At 53.4% G+C, this 24,516-nt stretch overlaps 1 protein-coding gene across 1 annotated transcript in view; it reads right to left on the bottom strand.

The window, feature by feature from the left end:
• Positions 1–24,516, bottom strand: part of LOC147669133 (condensin-2 complex subunit G2-like) — a 399,698-nt gene that overhangs the window by 166,200 nt on the left and 208,982 nt on the right. The window contains exon 18 of the mRNA XM_086948201.1: positions 20,569–20,722. Coding sequence (XP_086804327.1) covers positions 20,569–20,722 — 154 coding nt within the window. The remainder of the gene's footprint in view (positions 1–20,568; positions 20,723–24,516) is intronic.

The raw sequence follows: 24,516 nt of genomic DNA, 5'->3' as shown, positions 1-24,516 counted from the left end.
CAGCTGGGTATCGTCGGCGTAGGATATGATGTTCAGGTTGTGTTGGCGTGCGATGGCCGCGAGGGGGCTCATGTAGACGTTGAAGAGGGTTGGGCTCAGCGAGGATCCTTGGGGTACGCCGCAGATGACTTTGGTGGCCTTTGATTTGTACAAGCAGGCTTTATGCCTCATCGTTCTATCAGCCATACCATACGGAGAGCTCAAAACACAATAGCAGCAGTTGATTGCTTGGATAGACCAGCAGCTCTATTACTGGCGGATATGGACAAATCTTTCGATTCCATTAGTTGGACCTACTTATTTGCACTTCTACCACGCTATAATTTTGGCCCACGGTTTATAAGATATATCGAGCTCCTATATACCGATCTACCGGCTACAGTTCAAGTTGCGGATTGCGTCTCAGACCCCTTCCCGGTTGGGCGTGAAACGCAGCTTGGATGCCCTCTCCTTTTTGGACTGGCCATTGAGCCACTGCCCATATGGGTCGAAAAAGACGCAGTGATTCAGGGTTTCGAATGGACCCTGGCTATATCAGATCATATAGCACTATATGCAGACAATATACTATTCTTCCTCACAGATACATATAACAGAATATTGCAGATAATGCAGATCTTAAGGGAAACGTCAGGACTGTACCTGAATCCCCAGAAGTCGACTATCTGGCCACTATGGGGCACTTTAGGGCGTAACAACTTGGCCAAGAACCTTCAACTTGCAACAGAAGGACTGCTGTATTTAGGAGTATTCCTTTCTGAGAACCCCCTAATATCATGGGATCGGAATCTTGGCGTACCTACCGAAAGCACAACTTACTTACCTTCGGTAACGATATATCTGTAAGAAATAGTAGTTAGTGTTCGATTCCTTACCTTACAATATCCCCAGGCATCAGACTGGATCCTGAAAGTTTTGCATAGCAGTACACCTGCGCGTCGGTAGGCGTCGTCTGCGGCTCCACGTCTGTTGTCGGCGTCGTGGCCGCAGGGATGACGGGGTACTTAGACGCCGCCCTTGCGCGCGGACGTCAGTTCTTGTACATAGCTTTCCGCGCCAGGAAAGCAGAGCCATGACAGAGACCGACACTGGTGCCATGAAACTAGGGCCCTGAAGAACAAGTTACTTACCTTCGGTAACAATATATCTGTAAGAAACATTAGTTAGTGTTAGATTCCTTACCTTAGAATATCCCCAGGCGTCAGTCTGGATCCGGAAACTTTTGCGTAGCAGTACCCCTGCGCGTCGGTAGGCGTCGTCTGCAGGCGTCCCCTGCGGCTCCGCGTCCGTCGTTGGCGTCGTGCGCCGTGATGACGTCGCTGGAGTATATAGACGCCGCCTCCGCGCGCTGACGTCAGTTCTTTGCACACAGCATTTCCGCGCCAGGAGACGCAGAGCCATGAGAGAACCAACACTGGTGCCATGTAAAAACTAGGGCCCTGAAAGGGATGACCTTAACCCTAAGTATCAGTTCGCAGAACGGGGAGGATGGGTGGGTTCGGTAAGGAATCTAACACTAACTAATGTTTCTTACAGATATATTGTTACCGAAGGTAAGTAACTTGTTCATCTGAAAGAAACACGTTAGTGTTAGATTCCTTACCTTAGAATACCAACCCCGGTGGTGGGTCTGCGAACCAATACAAAACTACACCAGAAAGTCCTGGAGGACAGAACGGCCAAAGAAGCCATCCCTCCGGACTTGACTGTCCAGGCAGTAATGCCTCGCAAAGGTGTGCAGCGAGGCCCACGTAGCCGCTTGGCAAATGTCCTGCAAGGGGACTCCCCGGCCCAGGGCAGTAGTAGCCGCCGTGGCCCGAGTGGAATGGGCCCTCAGCCCAACAGGAGGCTCCTTCCGAGCCAAAGAGTAGCACGCTTTGATGCAGAGGACGACCCATCGAGAGATGGTTCGCTTACAAACCGCCCGTCCCTTCTTCGCACCCACGTAGCCAACAAACAGTTGGTCATCCACCCGGAACTGGCGTGTGCGATCCATGTAGAATGAAAGCGCACGTTTTGGGTCCAGACGGTGGAGCCGCTCTTCATCCTTTGAAGGATGCGGAGGCGGGAAGAAGGAAGGGAGGGTGATGGACTGCCCGATGTGAAAGGCCGAAACAACCTTGGGCAGGAAAGAAGGTCTAGTCCTCAGAACCACCTTGTCAGGATGAATGGACAGGAAAGGAGGTTGGACAGAAAGAGCCTGGAGCTCACTCACTCTCCTGGCAGAGGTGATGGCAACCAGGAAAGCCGTCTTTAAAGTCAGGAGACGGAGAGGACAAGAATGAAGGGGCTCAAAGGGAGCACACATCAGGAAGGTCAGAACCAGGTTCAAATCCCACTGAGGCATCACAAACGGAACAGGTGGAAACATGTGAGTGATGCCTTTTAAGAACCGAGTTACAATTGGGGATTTGAACAAAGAAGGCTGATCAGGAAGCCTCAAAAAGGCTGAAAGGGCAGAAAGGTAGCCCTTGATAGTGCCCAGAGCAGAGCCCTGCTGGGCAAGAGAAAGAAGAAACAGAAGAACCTCCGAAAGAGGGGCAGAGAGAGGATCCACAGCCTTTGCTGTGCACCATGCCACAAATCTGTTCCACCGACAGGCGTATACCGACTTAGTGGAGGGACGCCTGGCTGCCAGAATAACATCACAGACTTCAGGAGGCAAGTCAAATGGCCTCAACTGCCGCCGCTCAATCTCCAAGCATGGAGGTGGAGACTGGACAGGTTCGGGTGGAGGACCGTCCCCTGCTGCTGCGACAGAAGGTCCTCCTGAAGAGGCAGGCGGATCGGGGGACCGACTGACATGCTGAGTAGCTCGGGATACCAGTACCTTCGAGCCCAGTCCGGAGCCACAAGGATAACTTGGGCCCGGTCGCGCCTGATCTTCTTCAGCACTCTGGGCAGAAGTGGTATAGGCGGAAAGGCGTATAACAGACCGCAACTCCACTCGCGCCGAAAGGCGTCGCCGTGCGAGTGCCGTCTTGGAAACTCCAACGCGCAGAACTGATGACATTGCGCGTTCTCTTCTGTGGCGAATAGATCTAACCAAGGCTCTCCCCATTGCAGAAAGATGCCTTGCGCCACGTCCGAGTTCAGACGCCATTCGTGATCCATCGAGCACCGACGGCTGAGTTCGTCCGCCCTGGCGTTCAGAGAACCTGCCAGGTGTTGAACCGTCAGAGTCACGCCCTGACGTTCCAGCCATTGCCAGAGGCGCAGAGCCTCCTGGCAAAGGGTCCACGACCCCACTCCGCCCTGTTTGTTGCAGTACCACATGGCGGTGGTGTTGTCGGTGAACACCTGCACTACACTCCCGTTGACAAAGGGGAGGAATGCCTTCAGTGCCAGACGAATCGCCCGCAGCTCCAACAAGTTGATATGGAGCCGGGACTCCGCCGGAGACCAGATGCCTCTGATCTCTGCCTCTCCCAAGTGGCCACCCCAGCCCTGGAGGGATGCGTCCGTCACGACAACGTGCTCCGGTTGGGGAAGGGAGAGGGACTTGCCCCTGACCCAATCGCGGTCCGTAAGCCACCACTGCAGTTGTCTCGCAGTGCCCTCCGAGATCAAGACGTGGTCGGACAAGTTGCCCTGATGCTGGGCCCACTGAAACTTCAGGTCCCACTGCAGAGCCCGCATCCGCCACCGGGCGTGATGCACCAGAAGGATGCAGGAAGCCATCAGTCCCAGCAGCCGCAGCGTCAACCTGACCGAAACTCGGGATAGCGGCTGAAAGATGGGAATCAAAGCCTGAATATCCCGAACCCGCCGTTCCGGAGGATAAACCCGAAACTGCGCCGAGTCCAGAACCGCTCCGATGAAGAGGAGCTTTTGAGAGGGACACAGGTGTGATTTCGGCACATTGATGGAGAACCCCAGGTCGTGCAAGAGGTCTGCCGTCATCTGAAGGTGGTGGACGACTGTCTGGGGCGAGCCCGCCTTCAACAACCAGTCGTCTAGGTAGGGGAAGACTGAAACCCCTAACCTGCGCAGATGGGCTGCGACCACCGCCATCACCTTTGTGAACACCCGTGGGGCGCTGGTAAGGCCGAAGGGGAGCACGATAAACTGAAAGTGCTCCAGGCCTACCGTGAACCGCAGGTAACGCCGGTGGGCCGGCAGGACGGGGATGTGAAAATAGGCGTCCTGCAAGTCCAACGCTACCATCCAGTCTTGCGGGTCTAGAGCAGCCAAGACCTGAGCTAGCGTCAACATCTTGAACTTCTCCTTCCGGAGGAAGCCGTTGACGTTCCTTAGATCCAAGATAGGACGTAGGCCCCCCTTGTCCTTCTTGGGCACCAGAAAGTAGTGGGAATAACAACCACGCCCTACTTCTGGCCCAGGAACGCGCTCGATGGCCCCCTTGGCCAAGAGGGCCGTAACTTCCTCCTGCAGAAGTGTCAAGTGGTCCCCCGACACACGGTGGTTCTGCGGTGGCATGGCTGGAGGAGAGGTCTCGAAGGGGAGGGAGTAGCCCCTTCGGACAATTTGCAGCACCCACCTGTCCGAAGTGATTGTGCGCCAGTGAGCGTGGTGATGGCGAACCCTGCCACCCACTGGCGTCACATGGGGCCGAAAGCACGGACTAGGAGGATTTTGGGGTAGATGCTGCGGGGGAGGGTGTGGTCTGACCCCGCCGTTGTCCCCGACCGCCACCACGGCGGTTTCCACGGCCGCCACCGCGTTGAAAGGATTGTTGCGGCGCGTGGCTGGCAGCACGTGTGGGGGCGCCCCTTCCTTGGCCACGAAAGGGGCGAAACGAACCCGGTTGCTGACGCTGGGTCGAGAGACCCAAGGACTTGGCCGTGACCCTAGAGTCCTTGAAGCGTTCCAGCGCGTGGTCCGCCTTGTCACCGAACAGGTGACAGCCATCAAACGGCATGTCCATCAGGGTATTCTGGACATCAGCCGAAAAATTGGCGGATCTCAGCCAGGCGTGGCGACGAATCGCCACCGTCGTAGACATAGCTCTGCCCAGCGAGTCGGTCGTATCAAGACCACACCGAATTGAATATTTCGCTGCATCTCGGCCCTCAGCCACAGCCTGACCGAGTTTTGCCCGCACCTCCATGGGGCATTCTGGCAGCAGCTCCGCGACCGTATCCCACACAGAGTGGGTGTAGCGGCCCAAGAGGCAGGCGGTGTTGCAAGACCGCAGGCCCAAACTAATGGACGAGAAGACCTTTTTGCCAAACTGGTCATACCTCTTGGATTCCCGGTCGGGCGGGGCCGACGGGAATGCGGACTGGGAGGTCGAGGCCTGGATCACCAGACTCTCAGGAGTGGGGTGGGTAGACAGGTACTTGGGGTCGTCCGGACAAGGACGGTGGTGCCTGGCCACGTTCCGATCAACAGGCGCACCTGAAGCGGGCCTGGACCACGTGCCCAACAGAACGTCTGACAAGGCTTCATTAAACGGCAGCAGTGGCTCCTGTGGGCATGACTGCGGTTTGAAGACCTCGGTGAGGATGTTAGGCCTCACGGCCGCGACGGGGAGCTCAAGGTTTAAGGCCTTGGCAGCCCTCATCAGCACCACAGAATAGGCAGCTCCCTCCACCGATGCCACGGAAGGAGGAGAGATCAAACCAGGGTTAGGAGAGTCGTCCAAACCACTGGCATCCCCCAAGTCACCTGTCCAGTCCGGGTCATACTGGCACTCGCGTGACAGAGGGTCCTCGGACCCCTCCCAACCTTCACCGTACTCCTCATCCTCTCCGTATTCGGAGTCAATGATGAAGACCGGCTCCTCGGGGTTCATGGGCCCCATCGGCGCCGGGAACGGCGTCGAGCGACGCCCGTCCGGCGCCGCGTCCGGCGTCGGAGAAGGCAAGGGGACGGCGCCGCCCGGAGCCGGCGTCGGAACCCCACCGCCGGCCGGAGCCGGCACTGGAGAACCGGCGCCGCGCGGGGGCGGCGTCGGGGGTAACCCCGATGGCAACGGCGCCGGGGAGGCCGGAAGACCAGCCGGCGCCGATCCCGAAGGCCCTTGCGGCGCCGGGGTCGGAGCCGTCGGCGGCGCCGGGGCCGGAGCACCCGACGGCGCCGAGGCAGGGACACCCGAACCGCCAGGGCCCCCAGACGGTAGCACTGGGCCCGAAGGCACCGTAGGCCCCGTCGGAGAAGCGAGCGCCCTCATGGCCATGAGGAACGCCTCGATCTCCTCAGGCGTCGCGCCATGCCCAGGGACCGGAGGGTATGAGGCAGGCCGCGCCGGCGACTCTCGCGGAGCCGCGGGGTTGGGGTCACCCGAGCCCCCGGCCGCATCGCGCGAGCGTCGGGGGGAGTCGGGGGTACGATGACGACGCCCCGACTTCTTGTGCTTCCTACCTGACGAGCCTGACGAGTGGTGTCGACTTCCGGAACGCTCGGCGCGGCTCCGCGACCGCTCCCTCGAACGCTCTCTCGACCTCCGGCCGGACCGGGACCGCTCCCGGTCCCGACGTGGGGCCGACACCCGGAGCTCCAGCAGCTTGCGGGACCGCTCCCGCCTAGCCTTGTTGGTGAGGGCCCGGCAGTCGACACAGGAGTCCACGTCGTGGTCGGGGCCCAGACACCGGAGACAGAGGCGGTGATGGTCTGTGACCGACATCGTGCGCTCACAGTCATCGCAATTCTTAAACCCAGGCATCCTATCAGGCACAGTAAGAGAAAAAACAATCGAAAAACTTGGTCAAAGACCGGAGTACTGCTTTTCAGATCTGCGTCCACTGGCGCGGAAAAAAGAAGAACTGACGTCAGCGCGCGGAGGCGGCGTCTATATACTCCAGCGACGTCATCACGGCGCACGACGCCAACGACGGACGCGGAGCCGCAGGGGACGCCTGCAGACGACGCCTACCGACGCGCAGGGGTACTGCTACGCAAAAGTTTCCGGATCCAGACTGACGCCTGGGGATATTCTAAGGTAAGGAATCTAACACTAACGTGTTTCTTTCAGATAGGGATGTCCTTAACCCTAGATATCGGATCGCAGAACGGGGAGGATGGGTGGGGCGGTAAGAAATCTAACACTAACTACTGTTTCTTACAGATATATCGTTACAGAAGGTAAGTAACTGGTGCATCTGAAAGAAACAGGTTAGTGTTAGATTCCTTACCTTAGAATAGATACCTCAGCAATACCAACCCCGGTGGTGGGTCTGTGAACCAAGATCACACCAGAAAGTCCCGAAGAACGGAACGGCCAAAAAAGCCATCTCTCCGGACTTGGCTGTCCAGGCAGTAGTGTCTAGCAAACGTGTGCAGCGAGGCCCACGTAGCTGCCTGACAGATGTCCTGCAAGGGGACTCCCCGACCCAGGGCAGTCGTAGTCGCTGTGGCCCGAGTGGAATGGGCCCTCAGCCCAACAGGGGGCTCCTTTTTAGCCAAGGAGTAACAGACCTTGATGCACAACACGACACACCGAGAGATGATCCGTTTGTGCACCGCCCGTCCCTTCTTCGCGCCCACATATCCAACAAAGAGCTGGTCGTCCACCCGGAACTGGCGTGTGCGATCAAGGTAGAAGGAGAGCGCACGGTTTGGGTCCAGGCGGTGGAGCCTCTCTTCCTCTTTCGAGGGATGCGGAGGCGGAAAGAAGGTGGGCAAGGTGATGGACTGCCCCATGTGAAAGGCCGTAAGGGCAGGAAAGAAGGACGCGTTCTCAAAATAACTTTGTCCGGATGGACAGAGAGGAAAGGAGGCTTAGAAGATAGAGCCTGGAGCTCACTCACTCTCCTGGCAGAGGTGATGGCAACCAGGAATGCAGTCTTAAGAGTAGAAGGAAGAGGGCAATTGTGAAGTGGCTCGAAAGGAGCGAACATCAAATAAGTCAGAACAAGGTTCAAGTCCCACTGAGGCATCACGAAAGGAACAGGAGGCAACATGTGCGTAATGCCCTTCAAGAATCTATTTACAACAGGGGACTTGAAAAGAGAAGGCTGATTAGGAAGCCTCAAGAAGGCAGAAATGGCAGAGAGGCAGCCCTTAAGAGTGCTCAGAGCAGAGCCCTGCTGGGCCAGGGAAAGAAGAAAGAGGAGAACCTCTGAAAGGTGGCAGAGAGAGGATCCACAGCCTTTGCTGTGCACCATGCCACAAATTTGTTCCACCTGCAGGCGTATACAGATTTTGTGGAGGGACGGCTGGCTGCCAGAATCACATCACAGACTTCAGGAGGCAAGTCAAATGGCCTCAACTGCCGCCGCTCAATCTCCACGCATGGAGGTGGATGCTGGACAGGTTCGGGTGGAGAACCGTCCCCTGCTGCTGCGACAGAAGGTCCTCCAGAAGAGGCAGACGAATCGGGGGATCGATTGACTTGCTGAGTAGCTCAGGATACCAAAACCTTTGTGCCCAGTCCTGGGCCACAAGGATGACTTAGGCCCGGTCGCGCCTGATCTTCTGCAGCACTCTGGGCAGAAGTGGTATAGGCGGAAAGGCGTACAATAGACCGCAACTTCACTCGTGACGAAAAGCGTCTCCGAGCGAGTGCGGAATTGGAAATTCCAACGCGCAGAACTGAGGACATTGCGCGTTCTCTTCGGTGGCGAATAGATCTAACCAAGGCTCTCCCCACTTCTGTAAGAGGCCTTGCGCCACGTCGGAGTTCAGACGCCATTCGTGATCCATCATGCACCGGCGGCTGACTTCGTACGCCCTGGCGTTCAGGGAACCTGCCAGGTGTTGAACCACCAAGGAACGGCCTTGATGTTCCAGCCATGCCCAGAGGCGCAGAGCCTCCTGACAAAGAGTCCACGACCCCACCCTGCCTTGTATGTTGCAGTACCACATGGCAGTGGTTTTGTCCGTGAACACCTGCACTACACATCCCCAGACAGAGGGAAGGAATGCCTTCAGTGCAAGCCGGATCGCCCGCAGCTCCAGAATGTTGATGTGGAGCCAGGACTCCGCCAGAGACAAGAAGCCTCTGATCTCCCTCTCCCCATGTGGCTGCCCCACCCCAGGAGGGACGCATCTGGCATCACTACGTTCTCCGGTTGGGGTAGGGAGAGAGATCTGCCGCTGACCCAATTGCGGTTCGTGAGCCACCACTGCAACTGTCTTGCAGTGTCCTCCGAGATCCGGACGTGGTCGGACAGATTGCCCTGATGCTGTGCCCACTGAAACTTCAGGTCCCACTGCAGAGCCTGCATCCGCCACCTGGCGTGATGCACCAGAAGGATGCAGGATGCCATCAGTCCTAGGAGCCACAGCGTCAATCTGACCGAGACTCTGGATGAAGGCTGAAAGATCGGAATCAGAGCCTGATTATCCAGAACCCGCTGTTCGTGGGGATAAACCCGAAACTGCGCTGAGTCCAGAACCACTCCGATGAAGAGGAGCTTCTGAGAGGGGCACAAGTGTGACTTCGGCACTTTGATGGAGAACCCCAGCGAGTGCAGGAGGTCGGCCGTAGTCTGGAGGTGGGAGACGACTGTCTGGGGCGAGCCCGCCTTCAACAACCAATCGTCGAGATAGGGGAAGACTGAAACCCCTAATCTGCGCAGATGAGCTGCGACCACCACCATCACTTTCGTGAACACCTGTGGGGCGCTGGTAAGGCCGAAGGGGAGCACGGTAAACTGAAAGTGCTCGTGGCCTACCGTGAACCGCAGGCAACGCCGGTGGGCTGGCAGGATTGGGAAGTGGAAATACGCGTCCTGCAAGTCCAACGCTACCATTCAGTCTTCTGGGTCCAGGGCAGCTAGGACCTGAGCCAGAGTCAGCATCTTGAACTTCTCCTTCCGGAGGAAGCCGTTGACGCTCCTTAGATCCAAGATAGGGCGTAGGCCCCCTTTGCCCTTCTTGGATACCAGAAAGTAGCGGGAATAGCAACCACGTCCTACTTCTGGCCCAGGAACGCGCCCTTGGCCAAGAGGGCCGTAACTTCCTCCTGCAGAAGTAGCAAGTGATACCCCGACATGCGGTGGCATCGCTGGAGGGGTCGCCTCGAAGGGGAAGGAGTAGCCCCTTCGCACGATTTGCAGCACCCACCTGTCCGATGTGATGGAGCGCCAGTGGAGGAGGTGATGGCGAACCCTGCCCCCCACTGACGTCGAATGGACCTGAAAACTCGGACTTGGAGGATTTTGAGGCAGATGCTGCAGGTGTGGACTGACCTTGCGGGTCCATTATCACCGCCACAGCGGTTACCACGTCCGCAACCGCACTGAGGTTGGTTCTGCGGCCTGTGGCTAGCTGGACGTGTGGGGGCGCCCCTTCCTTGGCCACGAAAGGGACGAAAGGCGGAAGTCTGCTGGCGTTGGCCGAGACCCAAGGACTTGGCCGTAGCCCTGGAGTCCTTGAAACGCTCCAGCGCGCTGTCTGCCTTGTCGCCAAAGAGGCGACGGCCATCAAAGGGCATGGCCATAAGGGAGGCTTGGACATCGCCCGAAAAGTTGGTGGACCTCAGCCAGGACCGCCACCGTCGTTGCAATCGCCCTGCCTAGCGAGTCCGTGGTATCCAGCCCACACCGAATAGAATATCGTGCTGCGTCCCTTCCCTCCGCAAGGACTTGGGTAAGCTTTGCCTGGACTTCCGCCGGGCACTGCGGCAGCACTTCCGCAATCGTATCCCACAAAGAGTGGGAGTAAAAGGCCAAAAGGCAGGCGGTGTGACAGACCGCAACCTCAAACTCAGTGAGAAGAACAGCTTCTTACCAAACTGGTCGTACCTTTTGGATTCCCGATCCGGAGGGGCGGTCGGGAACGCGATCTGGGAAGTCGAGGCCTGGATCACCAGGCTCTCAGGGGTGGGGTGGATAAACAAGGAACTGGGGTCGCCCAGAGCCAGGCGGTGGCGTCGGGCCACGTTCCCATCTACAGGGAGGCCTGTAGAGGGCTTGGACCAGGTGCCCAACAGAACGTCAGTGAGGGCTTCGTAGAACGGCAGGAGAGGCTCCGAGGAGCTTGCCTGCAGTTTGAGCACCTCAGTGAGGAAGTGAGTCCTCACGGCCGTGACTCAAAGCTCAAGAGCCAAGGCCTTGGCTGCCCTAGTCAACACTATGCTGTAAGCAGCCCCCTCCTCCATAGCCACGGTAGGAGGGGAGACAAAACCAGTGTCGGGCAAAGTGTCCAGACCACTGGCCTCCCTCAGTTCGTCTGCCCAGTCCTAGCTCAACTGGCACTGCAGTGCCAGAGGGTCCTCAGACCCCTCCCAATCCCCCTCGTCATCCATCTCCTGAAGGTCAGGAAGAAATTATTGTGCCGGGTCGCCGGTGAAGGGTTCACCGATCAGCGTCGAAAAAAGGCGCCGGGTGGCGCAGGATCCGGACCGGGGTGGGGATCGGGGGGCACCGCCGCCCGAGGACGGCGACAGGGGCGACACCCTTGGCGTCGGGGTCGTAAGGTCGACCGGCGTCGGGGTCGGGGTCGTGGTCGTGGTCGTAAGGTCGACCGGCGTCGTCATCGATCCAAGCCTGGATCCGGAGGAACCCTGCGGCGTCGGGACCCAAGATGTCGACGGCGCCGAAGCACCCGCCGAAGCCGATGGCCCGCTTGGGCTCCCAGACGGGCCCGCGGGACCCGAAGGCACCTCGGCGGGACCAGACTGAGGGAAGCGTGACCTCATGGCTATGAGGAAGGCGCTGATCTCCTCCGGCGTCGCGTTCAGCCCAGGGACTGGCAGGTATGGAGCTGGACGCCGCGTGGGTGGTGTTGCCCGAACCTCCGGTCGCGTTGCGCGAGCGTCGGGGTGTCACTTCTTTGACTTCTTTTGCCTCGACTTACCTGAGGACTTGGAGCCCGACGAGTAGTGTCGACTCGCCGAGCTGTGATGACTGCGGCCCGCAACCGGTCCCTCGACCTCCTCCTGGACCGGGACCTCGAACGGCGCGGGCTGACTGCCGGATCTCGAGGGGCATATGGGACCGCTCCTGCCTAGCCTTCGACGTCAATGCCCGGCAGTTGGGGCACATCTTGTCATCGTGGTCGCCCCGAGGCAATAAAGGCACTGACGGTGGGGGTTGGTAACCGACATCAGTTGGCTACAGTCGTCACAGTGTTTGAACCCGGGCATCCCTATCGGCACCGGAGTCGGGAATCGACTCGAGAAGATCCAAAATAGATCGAAAAAGTTAGTCAAAAAGTGACTAGGGGTACTGCTCTTCCCGGATCTGCGTTTGCTGGTGCAGAAAAAACAAGAACTGAGGTCAGCGTGCGGTGTCTAAGTATTCCGACAACGTCATCACGACGCCGGCGACGGATGCGGAGCCGCAGACGACGCCTACCGGCGAGCAGGGGTACTGCTACGCAAAACTTTCCGGATCCAGTCTGACGCCTGGGGATATTCTAAGGTAAGGAATCTAACACTAACTAGATTTTAATCCACTAGAGGGCAAGCTTTTAATGGGAGAACTTGGTGAACATAAGATATCCAAAATATACCAATCCCTCATTACACACAGCGTCACAACACTCAAGACCCTTAAAGATAACTGGCAAACAAACATAGCCCTCCTAGACACAGATGATTGGACTGAGGCCATGGAATCCCCCCACTGCGCCGCTATTTCCTCCTGCCTAGGATTCATCCAGGTTAAGTACCTCCACAGGGCGTATTATACACGCCATAGATTATGGAGAGCTGACCTGATTGATTCCCCAGTATGTCTTCGATGTCAGAACGAGGAGGGAACATTCCTACAAACAGTCTAGACATGTACAGCCCTGGATAGGTTCTGGTTCTGTGTATTGGCATGCTTAACCTAAATAATTGGTGGGAATTGCCTAGATTCCCCTAGACTTACAATACTTCATATAACAGAAGAGATTGGTGGCAAAAGGTATAAACGCCATCTTCTTTGGCTTGGGCTCACCATCACTAAGCTAGACATAGCCAGGTTATGGAAATCGGAAACACCTCCTACTATCAGGGCCTGGAAAAATGGAATGGACTTTTCTATGGGATTGGAGATTCCTGTTTTCCAGGCACGTGGTTGCCCTCAGAAGCATCCTAAAATCTGGCAGCGATCGGCGGACTACCGAGGTCTGGTCATACAGCAACAGACAACGATGTTGGATGCAGTGAACTCTGAAATTCGGACTTACTATGCACAGACGTGATTTATATTCTGTGACAGGACCCCTGAAGAAAACAAGTTAGTTACCTGTAACTTTGGTTCCCCAGTATTGTTAACTTTCATAGATTCCCATGCTTTGTATCATTCCCAGTCGTCGGAATGGGAGCATCGGTAAATAAAAAATACCTTAGTAGTAAGCACAAAGTGAACAAATAGGCCTAGGCCTCATCTCATTTTGTAGCTTATCCGCCTCTTTTTGTAAAAGAGACCAAATTCTTGCAGTAGCTAATCAGAGCAGCCTCACCCCATAGAACCTTCCTGAGAGAGCCTCAGAGCCTCAGATTTTCGTAGCCGTTGTGAACAGCAACATAATTGGATAATAAGGCTGAGCTTTCCCAGGGGAGGAGGGTGGGCGCATGGGAATCTATGAAAGTTACCAATACTGGGGAACCAAAGTTACAGGTAAGTAACTTGTTTTCTTTCCCCAGTATTGGAACTTTCATCGATTCCCATGCTTTGTATCAGAATAGCTAGCAGTAAAGAGAAAAGCATATTTTGTAATATGTGTACCTGTAAATGTCATACATAATCCTGATAAGAAAAACAGATACACATTTGCATCACAAAGCAGAACAATCACAAGTAATACAAAATATGCAAACAGGAAGGCGGGATAGTAAGGAAAGCTCACCGACTTATTGGAAAAGGTTCATCAAAACCGCCTGGCCCACTGCTGCATCCTCTTTCACAGAAGAATCCAAGCAGTATTGGTGAGTGAAGGTGTGGACACTGCTCCATGTCGCCGCTCTACATATGTCCTTGATCGGGACACCTGAGAATAGTGCCACCGATGAAGCCATTGATCTCGTAGAATGAGCACGAACTGCTCGCTGAAGTGGTTTTCCCGCTTCTTGATGGCAAAAGTGTATTGCACTGGATATCCAGCGGGAAATACAGGGTTTAGAAATTGGACTCCCTTTCGTGGAGCACTGAATGAAACAAAAAGCTGGGAAGATTTTCTGAACAGTCTTGTGCGCTCCAAGTAGAACTTGAGACATCTGTGAATGTCCAAAGAGTGCAAAGCCCTCTCTGCTGGCGTGGAGGGCCGCGGAAAGAAGGATTTTAAGACCACCGGCTCATTCAGATGAAATTCTGAGGGTGCCTTCGGAATAAATTTAGGATTTGTTCGTAGGATGAGAACATCATTCTTGAATTGTAGAAAAGGTTCCTCAATTGTGAAAGCCTGGAGCTCACTAACTCTTCTAGCCGATGTCCGGGCCAAGAAAAGAGGCAGTTTCCATGAGACAAACTTCAGGTCAGCTCTATAAATAGGCTCAAATGGGGCCTTCATTAGATGTGACAGGACCAAATTAAGATGCCAGGCTGGTGGTGGAGGCTGGACTGGTGGAAAAACCCTGACCAAACCTTTCAAGAATTGTTTAATGATCCTCGCAGACCAAAGGGAAGGACCTGATGATGATCGTCTAAATCTAGAAATGGCCGCTAGATGTACCTTTTTTAGAAGAAGGAGCCAATCCAGATTTCGCAAGAGAAAGGATGTAAGGCAAGAGTTGGTGCGGTGCAGAAGTATATGGATGTAGACCTTCTCTCCGACACCAAAGGCAGAATCTCTTCCACTTAGCCCGATAGGTTTTATTCGTACTAGGCGCTCGGGCCTGGGCCAAAATGTCTTTACATTCTCCTGAAAGATTTAAACCCTGGAACTCTCTAAACTCAGGAGCCACGCTGTCAATTGTAGTGACTTCAGGTCTGGATGCAGAACCTGTCCGTGAGCCATTGTTAACAGTGATGGAACAGGACGCAGGAGAATCCGTTGATCTTGGGAGAGGAGAAGAAGTTCTGTGTACCAAAACTGCCTGGGCCAAGCTGGTGCGATCAGAATCATTCTGCATGGTTCCACCTTGAGCTTGCGGATCAGTCTAGGGATCAGCGGAATAGGATAAAAGGCGTAAACAAATGCGCCGTACCAGGCAATCAAAAGCGCATTCCTCAAGAATCCCAGATGGTGAACCCTGCTTGCGTAGGACTGGCATTTGGCGTTTTGGGGAGTTGCAAACAGACCGATGGTTGGGGTCCCCCAACGTGAAAACAGTTCGTTCAGAATGGTCTGATCCAGTTCCCATTCGTGGCTGATAGTCTTTTGGCGATTCAAAGCGTCCGCTGTGGCATTGAGTGTGCCCGCCAGATGTTCTGCTGAAAGGGTGATATTGTGTTGGATCACCCAATTCCAAAGCCTCTGTGCTTCCTTCGAAAGGGTGCAAGATCTCGTTCCGCCCTGCTTGTTTATGTAATGCATGGCTGTGGTGTTGTCTGTACGAACCAGCACTGAACGGTTGCGGATCCTTGGAAGGAAAGCCTGCAAGGCTAGATGAATGGCCATAAGTTCCAGTAGATTTATGGGGAACTTGACTTGGACTGAGCTCCAATGACCACTGACTTTCAGTTCTTGGAGGACCGCTCCTCCAAGGCGGCTGGCGAGAGAAAGAACCCCTCTGTGAATACTGGGGTTTGTATGTTTGGCCAGGTTGGGAGTTGGAAGAGTAGCGGTGCTGATTGCCACCTCTATAGGAGGAGAATCCTCTTCCTCTTGCTCCCTTAAAGGGCACTTTGCAGTATTGTAAAGTTCCTAAGGACTTGGCCGTATCTGTATCTTTCTTTATGCCCTGTAGGGCGTCATCCACGTGTTTGCCAAATAACATCTCCCCATCGTAAGGCAGATCCAGAATTTTATTTTGTACCTCCTGTCTAAACCACGTGGCTCGCAACCAACCCTGGCGTCTCAAAACTGCTGAGCCGGCTAGCGCTCGGAAGGCCGTAGTTGCTATATCCATAGCGCAGTCGATTACCTCAGAAGAGGCTCGCTCCCCTTCCAGTAAGATCTTTTTGACCTCGTCCTTAGATGCATCCTGAAGTTCTTCCACAAACGGGGAGAGGTCACACCACATCTGGCGATCGTATCTCCCCAGAATCGCCAAAGCATTAGCCGCCCTAACAAGGAGGCTGGCCATTGTGGAGAATCTTTTTTCAACATTGTCCAAACGCCTGCCCTCTATATCCGGTGGCGTTGTTAGCGGCGTGGATGGGTTCTTAGATTTACTCTGTGCGGCCTGGGAGATAACCAAATCCGGTTTTGGTTGGCCTAGTAGACATGCCGGGCTGCCCTCTGGCGCCTTATATTTTTTCTCCAGTCTGGGGAGCACTGGGAGGACCGTGGCCGGATTCTGCATAGCTTTTAGGCCTTCAGACCAAAGATGTTCAATGATGGGGATTGAACGTACGGATTTCCGGAATGGTTCTTTGAAATCATACAAAAAACATTCGGACTGAACTGTGGTAACTGGAAGACCAAATCTCTTGGAAGCTCGTTCCATCAAGTTGTGAAAACCTCCGATATCTGCTGGAGGACAGATTGCGGTATCAGGCCCTGTGACGTCTGGATCTCGAAGTTCATCCTGATTCCAGTCTATATTCTGATCTTGGTCAGGGTCCACTTGCTGATCTACATCAGATGAGGCATTATCATCATCTGTATCATCCCAAATGGGCACCACCTCTTGTGGCTGTTATACAGGCTCTGGGTCACGCCCTCTTGAAGGCAAAGAGTGTTCTGCCACTGGTTGAGATAACTGAGGCGGAGGTGTAGGAGGGCGTACCTGTTGAACCTCCTGTGGAGTAGGAAATCGCCTCCGATAGACCTGCAACATTAATTGTAGATCAGAGATGAGAGTGGATGGCATCGCTACCATCTCCTGCTGAGACTGACATGGAGGTTTCTGCAAAGGAACTTGCATGCGTGGCCTCTCCTGTTGGTCATAATAATCTTGTGGAACATAGTGTTGTTGCTCCATTTCACCTTCCTCAGAACGGACGTCCTGTAATTTGGCTTGTAAGTCAGATGGGCTATAAGCCGGCCCGTAATCGCTATAAGCCTCTTCTTCAGAGTCCTCATCCAGCAATAGGGTATGAGGAAACCGTGTAACTTGCCGTGGAGATGTCATTTCCGGTGTTATTTGTCTTTTCCTGTGAGAAAAACAAGTTTCTCAGTCGTCGATGGAATCGTCGTCGCCGGTTGAATCTTCAAAGACTGTTTCGTCGACGGTGGGGCCGACGAAGAAACTGCGCTCGTCGTCGAGTTCTGAATCGTCGATGGGGAGATGGTCATCGTCGCCGATGGCTGCGTCGTCAGCATCAAGGTCACAGGTGTCGTCGACATGGTCGTCGTCGACGTTGTCCTAGTCGTCGCTGAGACTCTCATCGTCATCGACGTGGAAAAAGTCATTTTCGCCGACGACGAACAGGCATCAGGCGTCTTAAACATAGTCGATGGCGCAGGTGCCGTCGTCGTAGCATCGCCGGCAAGCCCGTCGACGAGGCCAATTTTAAAGACAAGTCTTTCTTGACAGAAATCGTCGACGTACCTGTGGTTTTCACCGTCGACGAACGCTGTTTCTTGTCTGAAACAATCTCCTGAGTCGCAGTAGAAGGCTTTTTCACCCCTCTATCCTTGTCAGAGTGGTGAAGTCACAGGGACTATCTTTTTAGCCTTTTTTGAAGGTTGCGACTCCTCAGGCTGTCCCTGCTTCTCCTTTTCACCGTGGTGAGGAGATTTTAGGGAAGCAGGCCTATCAGACCTATCAGAGGTCCCAGGCAAGGCCTTGACATGGGGCTCATCAGATGTAGAAGGGGGAGACCTACCCCTCTTCTTCGATTTTCTTGATGACACCATCGAAGAGGAGCCCTCACTGTCAGAAGACATAACTTCCTTGCGGTCCTTCATTTTGTGCAGCCAAGTCAGGAGGCGTCCCTCTCTGTCCCTCAAGGTCTTGGTGGAGAAGGTTCTGCAAATCTTGCAGTCCGTGGCCTTATGATCCAGATATAAGCAGTATATGCAATCTTCATGTTTGTCATCAACAAACAACCTCTTTTTTGAGCAAGTAGCACAGGCTCTAAAAAGTGCTTTCTTCTCTTTGTCAGACATGACGAAAAAAATAGGCAAAAGTTGTAGAAAATACTCAGAAGTGAAGAAAATTGAGCAGAGCTCAATAAGGGAGTCTCCATTGAGCTCTGCTCAATTTTCTTCACTTCTGAGTATTTTCTACAACTTTTGCCTATTTTTTTCGTCATGTCTGACAAAGAGAAGAAAGCACTTTTTAGAGCCTGTGCTACTGCACAACGTGTGGTAGAAAATCTGAGGCTCTCTCAGGAAGGTTCTATGGGGTGAGGCTGCTCTGATGAATTTGGTCTCTTTTACAAAAAGAGGTGGATAAGCTACAAAATGAGATGAGGCCTAGGCCTATTTTTTCACTTTGTGCTTACTACTAAGGTATTTTTTATTTACAGAGGCTCCCATTCCGACAACGGGAAATGATACAAAGCATGGGAATCTATGAAAGTTCCAATACTGGGGCAACAATGTTTCTATCTAGACACAGTACACATTATTGGTACGCACTAATGCATTAGGGTTCAATTATATAAGTTATACAGTCATAAGTATATGAAACAAACTTATGTGTAAACATCTACAAGTTATGATGTAGTTCATTAGACAATCAGATTGCAGAACTTAAATAAAATCTATTCTGAAAAACAAAACACATGGATGGGATAATCATTAACACTTGCTTATATCCCATGGTTCCATCCTGTATAGTCCCAGTTGAGAAGTATTTATTTAGCTCTAATTATTATTTGAGTTGATTTAAAAAAAAAAAAAAGCTAGTAAATTAGCAATACCATTAAGAAATGGTCAAATAACTTCCAGAGCAGAGAAAGACTCCTTACTCCGTAGGAGGTGCCAGGCAGCTAGTGTCTCCAAATAGGGTGCAAAATGTGGATGAACAAAATAGATGGAAATCAGCTACTTCAGTTGCAACTAGCAATGTGCAGCAATTAGCGAAGAGTCAATAATAACCTACCTTTTGCAACATGTTCAACTGCTTGGGACATGAGCAATCATTTTTTGACATCTAGGTTTGTATAGATAGTATGAAAGTTGAACTATGACAAGTATCAGCAAAACCTTCATGATGATACAAGAGAACTAGGGTGTCCTCAAACAATCAAAATCATGGACCACGCAATTAAATAATCCAAACCAAGGGCACCAAATACATTTTGAAAAGGAGTGGCGATGAATGAAGCTGAGCAGAAGGAGATCCCAAACTTCAAGATTTGCAATTTCAACATGATTCGATTCGGGGCTGACCTGCTTTCTGAAATCATGGTCTGACTGGGCAAGGGGAAACTCCTGAGGTATGGTATTAAAGGCCACTGAGAAACCCTAGAGGATCAACCCATGGGGTCATATTGAACACGTTTTCAAAATCTTCTATTGAATATCAAGCACTGCCGTTTCAGTGTTTCTTGTGGGTCTGACACCTGACAAGAAAGCATCTCCATTTGTTCTTGTAGCTCAAAAGTAAATACAGATTCAACTAATTTTGATAACAGTTATCGTAGAAACAGGCTTGAAATCTGCAAGTAAACTAGGATTAACACAGAGCTTTTTCAAAAAAAGAGCCTGCTTCAGGGAACCCGCAGAGATCCCACTTTGCAGAGAGAGCCATTCAATACCAATGGTATATGCTCACCCAGGAGTACAATATTGTCTTTGTCCAAAGAAGCAGTTGCTATATCTAATTTGGAACCGGGTGAGTGCAGTTTTGCAACTGTGTTCGGACTGAAAACAAGGTAAATTTTTCAAACTGTGGCCTCAAAGGGGGAGTGGTGACATTCACCTTCAAACTGATTGTTTAGTCCTCTCAGGCATGGGGCCAGAAAGAGAAAACTACACTGAGAACGAACACTAGTTTCTTCAAAAATCCAGAAATTATCCGTCTCCCCAAAGGCAGAAATCTTTGAGCTCAGCTTTATTTCAACAACTGCAGAACTATGTTAGGGCTTTTTTGGTACAACAGCTGACTAGTGTGTTACTTTTAGACATTTAGTGCAACCACCACTAAAAAAAAGTGCTGAAACACATGTCCGCCTCTTGGGCATGCATAACTGTTTAATAAGTGTACTTTAAACATGAGTACATTTGAGAATAGGCGAACCCAAAGTAATCTACAGCTAATGCCCTTATGGTATATTTTGCAAATCCCTAAAAGGTCTGAAATCTTATCCAAACATTGGAAACTGAATGGGGATATATGTCCAAATTTTAACCTTGTCCTTTGGGAACCCTGGTTCAAAAACATTTAAGGCATATTTCTTACTGAAGATAACAATTTCACACAATTTGGGAATCTGGGGCAAAATTGAAGTTACCACAAAGCAAGAAGAAGGTACATGTTAAAAAAATAGTTCCTTCAATATTCTGTAGCCTGTATTATCTGACTCGTAGAACACAATAGGCATGGAACCTAAAGTACTACAACTATCATATGCATATTGTTTCATATACTCAAACACCATCATAAAGTGATGGGTTTTGGTTGGGAACCATATTGTGTGCTCCACATCAGCAATGAGAGCTGTACGGCCTTGTAATAAAGCTCATCAGGCAGACATTGATTTACAAAAATGTGAGAATTTAGTGTCTTACCTTATTTTGAGGCACTGCATCGGTGAGCCAATCTATAACCACCTCCATTACATGCCCCACCTGTTGCCAGCGGCACAGACAGTCTATAAGAGTAGAGTATTTTGATTCATCGACACCATTCTCCATATTCCGCAACTTGGACAAAACACCGCAGCTGAAAAGAATTGCAAAAATTCTACATTTTAACATTAAATGTGATGAACATTACATTTGTGTATAACCAAAGGGAAACACAAACAAGCATTTACAATGCAACGGTCTCACCTTTGCAAAAGTTATAGCTATTGGCATTGCAAATGACAAAATGTTTATTTATGTGTTGGTTTAGAAAACAGATAAATAAATGGCATTGTCATTTACAATGCCAATAGCTTAATCTCTCGCAAATGAGAGAGCTATTGCATTTGCACCCACACACACACAGAGCCCCACCCACAGAGCCACACCCACACACAGAGCCCCACCCACACACAGAGCCCCACACACACACACAGAGCCCCACCCACACACACACAGAGCCCCACACACACACACACAGAGCCACACACACAGAGCCACACACACACACACACACACACAGAGCCCCACACACACACACACACACAGAGCCACACACACAGAGCCACACACACACACACACACACACAGAGCCACACACAGAGCCACACACAGAGCCACACACAGAGCCACACACAGAGCCACACACAGAGCCACACACAGAGCCTTATGAAATCTTTTTTTGTTAAGGTGAAATGTTAAAATGACATCACAAAGGGACATTCATTGTGCATTGCTTTTTGATTCAAAAATAAAACACAAATATCCTTTCTGCTACAAAATGGCTTTTCCCCATAATTCATAGGATGGACTTGAACAAAAGAAATGGCTTCACATAATCAGTGTGTGTGCTTGGCAGTGCCTCACAGCCAGCCTGGAGTGGGAGTTTATGAAGTTACAATGTATGCTGGTCACAGCTACACAACAGACAGAAACTTGGGATGGAAGATGGCTTTATTCTAATTACATGGATCTGCGACCCCGAACAGCAATTTGATTCTAGTGTTTGGGAAAGGGGTGAATAGTCCTCTCTCTATTGAATTATATATCAAAAACACCATTAAAATGAAAGAGGCGGGGTATGGCCAAGATGGCGGGGTGAGCGGACGCTTCCTCCCGTAGCTCCTCCGGCCCAGCTCAGCCCGAGCCCCGATTCCTGCGCTTCTCTCCCCCCGCGGCTGCACTGCGGGTGAGAGAACTGTGCCAGAGTTCGTGGGGCACATTTTGAGACCACTTTGACTTCTGTGGCCCCGGGGGAAGTCCCCGGAAAGTTTATTCGAAGACCGCTCCGAGGAGTGGAGCCCGGGTCGCCCCGAGGTGAAGAGCCGGGAGGCGGAGCGTATTGCGGCGCTGTCCGCGCGCCTCGGCTGGGCCGAGTGCTGAAAAGCTGAAAGCCGGAGATCCCGGGGGAGCGGACTAGACGGACTCCGCGGAGTGTGGTGGCTTCCTGGCCGGTGCCCTGGTGGCAAGCACCATTGCTGGGCGACGAACCCCAGCCCTGCGCCGGCGATCTTCCCCCTACTCTGAGTTTCGAGGAGTGCCGACTTGCGAACTCCGCGCCTGGAGGCACTGGATGGCGGAGTTCGAGCAGTGCCCGAGCCGGGCAATCAACTGGTGGTGAAGGGAGACATCGATTTTGCACTTTCCGGACCCGTTGCCGTTTGAGGGTTACCCACGGACTTGCTGGCCTGGGCTGCCTTCTTGGGTTCCACCCTCCCGCCATCTTGTCTTTATGTAGCTGAGCCCAGTGGCCCTTGCCCGCGCCCTTCTCACACGGGAGCCTCGGCTCGTCCTGGTACCGACTCATCTGCTGCCCCCCCCCTGGGAGTACGAGGCCGGAGGCCTACACTTTGGACGTTGCTGCCTGCCCTGCTGGCCCGGGGGTCGTCTTGCCCAGGCCCGGGCCGCCATTTTGTCGCCTGTGACGCACTACCCTTGTCCCCGACGAGGGCCTCACATCTGGTGCCCGCGAGCGGTGGCGCTCGCCTACAGCAACTGACCCTGGGCTTCACCGGGGGCCAAGATGGCTGGGAGACGTGGCGCGGCCAGAGGAGATCGCACTTTGCCGGAAATGCTCGGCAGGTCCCAGCAACTACGCGACAGGGCGCAGCCGTCCCCGGGGGCCTCCCGGGCATCAACAGACGCAACCGTGGGCGAGCCACCAGTCACGAGGTCCTTCATGGAGGACTTATTCAGCTCCCTCAAGGAGGAATTTCAAACTCTTAAGACCGAAGTGGCTGGAGAGGTCCGGGAGGTGCGCAGGGAAGTCGAAGGCCTGGGTGAGCGGGTCGATACTGTGGAGACGGCGGCCCAACGTCGCGATGAAGAGATAACTCATCTCCAGCAGGACGTCCTCCGCCTTCGGGAGCAATGTGTCGTGCTCCAGGCCCACTCGGAGGACCTCGAGAACAGGTCCAGGCGGAATAACATCCGGGTGCGAGGGGTTCCATCCGCGGATGAAGGTGCGGACCTAGTGGCCTATCTGCAGGACCTGTTCCGCGACATCTTGGAGGAAGGAGCGGATTTCCCGATCCGCATTGACAGAGCACACAGGGTGGGCCGCCAGCGCCAGTCATCGGCGCCCCCGCCTGATATCCTGGCATTCCTGCCGGATTTCCCCCTAAAAGAGCGCATCATGACGGAGGCCCGCAGGAAGCAACCGCTGACCTTCCGAGAAAGACCTGTGGCGCTCTATCAGGACCTGTCCGCCATCACACTGCAGAAGCGCAGGTCTTTCCGCATCGCTACGGACTTTCTGCGAGAGCATGAGACAGTCTATTCCTGGGGTCACCCCTTCCGTCTTATCTTTCGATGGAATGGGGTGCTGCATCAGCTGCGCTCTTTACAAGATGTCTGTGGAGTACTGGGCCTTACTGCTACGGAGGAGGAAGGGGCTACACCCGCATGGCGGCGCCCCGAATGGCGGGGCCGACGGAGATCGAGGAGACGCCAATCGTCAGCGACGGCGAGTCGTCCAGACTCGCCCACCATCAGAGCAGACATGGAGGAGGCCCTGAGGACTGCGGCCAGGAACTTGCCTGAATCTACTGGTGTGGCCCTAACGGCCTAACTTTTCTCCGGGGGGAGAGACTCTTAGCTTTAACGATGCTGAGCTGGGGCTGGGGGCTGGGGGGGCGAGGGGGGAGGCGTGTGGCTGGACGTCCACTTGACTGTTTTCTGCAGACTCGCCCACCTGGGCTAGACTGAGACTATGGGGTGTTGTTTCCTGTTTTTTGTTTTGGTTGGTTGCTATGGGATGGTTCTGGGGGGGTTTACCTGTTGGTTTGGTTTGGGGGGGGTCCCGTCCGAAGCTGTCCGACCATGTGCGATGCTGCCTCTGGCCTTCCCTGCACCCCTGCCCCACGCGCCCCCTCCGCTGATCTCTCGCTCGCTGCATAGCGCGTTGTTTCCCTGGAGGCGATGCCGCCCCTGAAAGTAGTGACCCTTAATGTTAAGGGTCTGAATAACCCCGTGAAGCGTAGGGCGATCCTTTCCCTGTTGGAGGGGTCGCAGGCGGATATCTGCCTCCTGCAGGAAACCCATTTACTTTCTAAAGATTGCCATAGGTTGCGTTCTGCCAAGTTCCCCGCGCAACTCTTTTCCTCTGCTGCGACTAAGACTGCGGGGGTGGCCATTCTTCTAGCCAGCTCCTTCAGGGGGGAGGTGTTGCATAAACATGCTGAGCAGAAGGGGAGGCTTCTAGTGTATCGCATGCGTTTGGGAGGTGTTACCTTTACGGTTGGTTCGGTATACAGCCCAAATGACCACCAGGATCGCTTCCTGGAATCAGTGTTGGTGGACGTTACTGCCTCGCCCGATCGCCATATCATCTTGGGGGGAGACCTGAATATGGTCTTCGACTCCACCCTGGATAGGTCTGCCCAGCGCTTT

This window comes from Lissotriton vulgaris, unplaced genomic scaffold (assembly GCF_964263255.1).
Source record: "Lissotriton vulgaris unplaced genomic scaffold, aLisVul1.2 SCAFFOLD_836, whole genome shotgun sequence".
Lineage (NCBI taxonomy): Eukaryota > Metazoa > Chordata > Amphibia > Caudata > Salamandridae > Lissotriton > Lissotriton vulgaris.
This window is presented reverse-complemented; position numbering and strand designations above follow the sequence as displayed.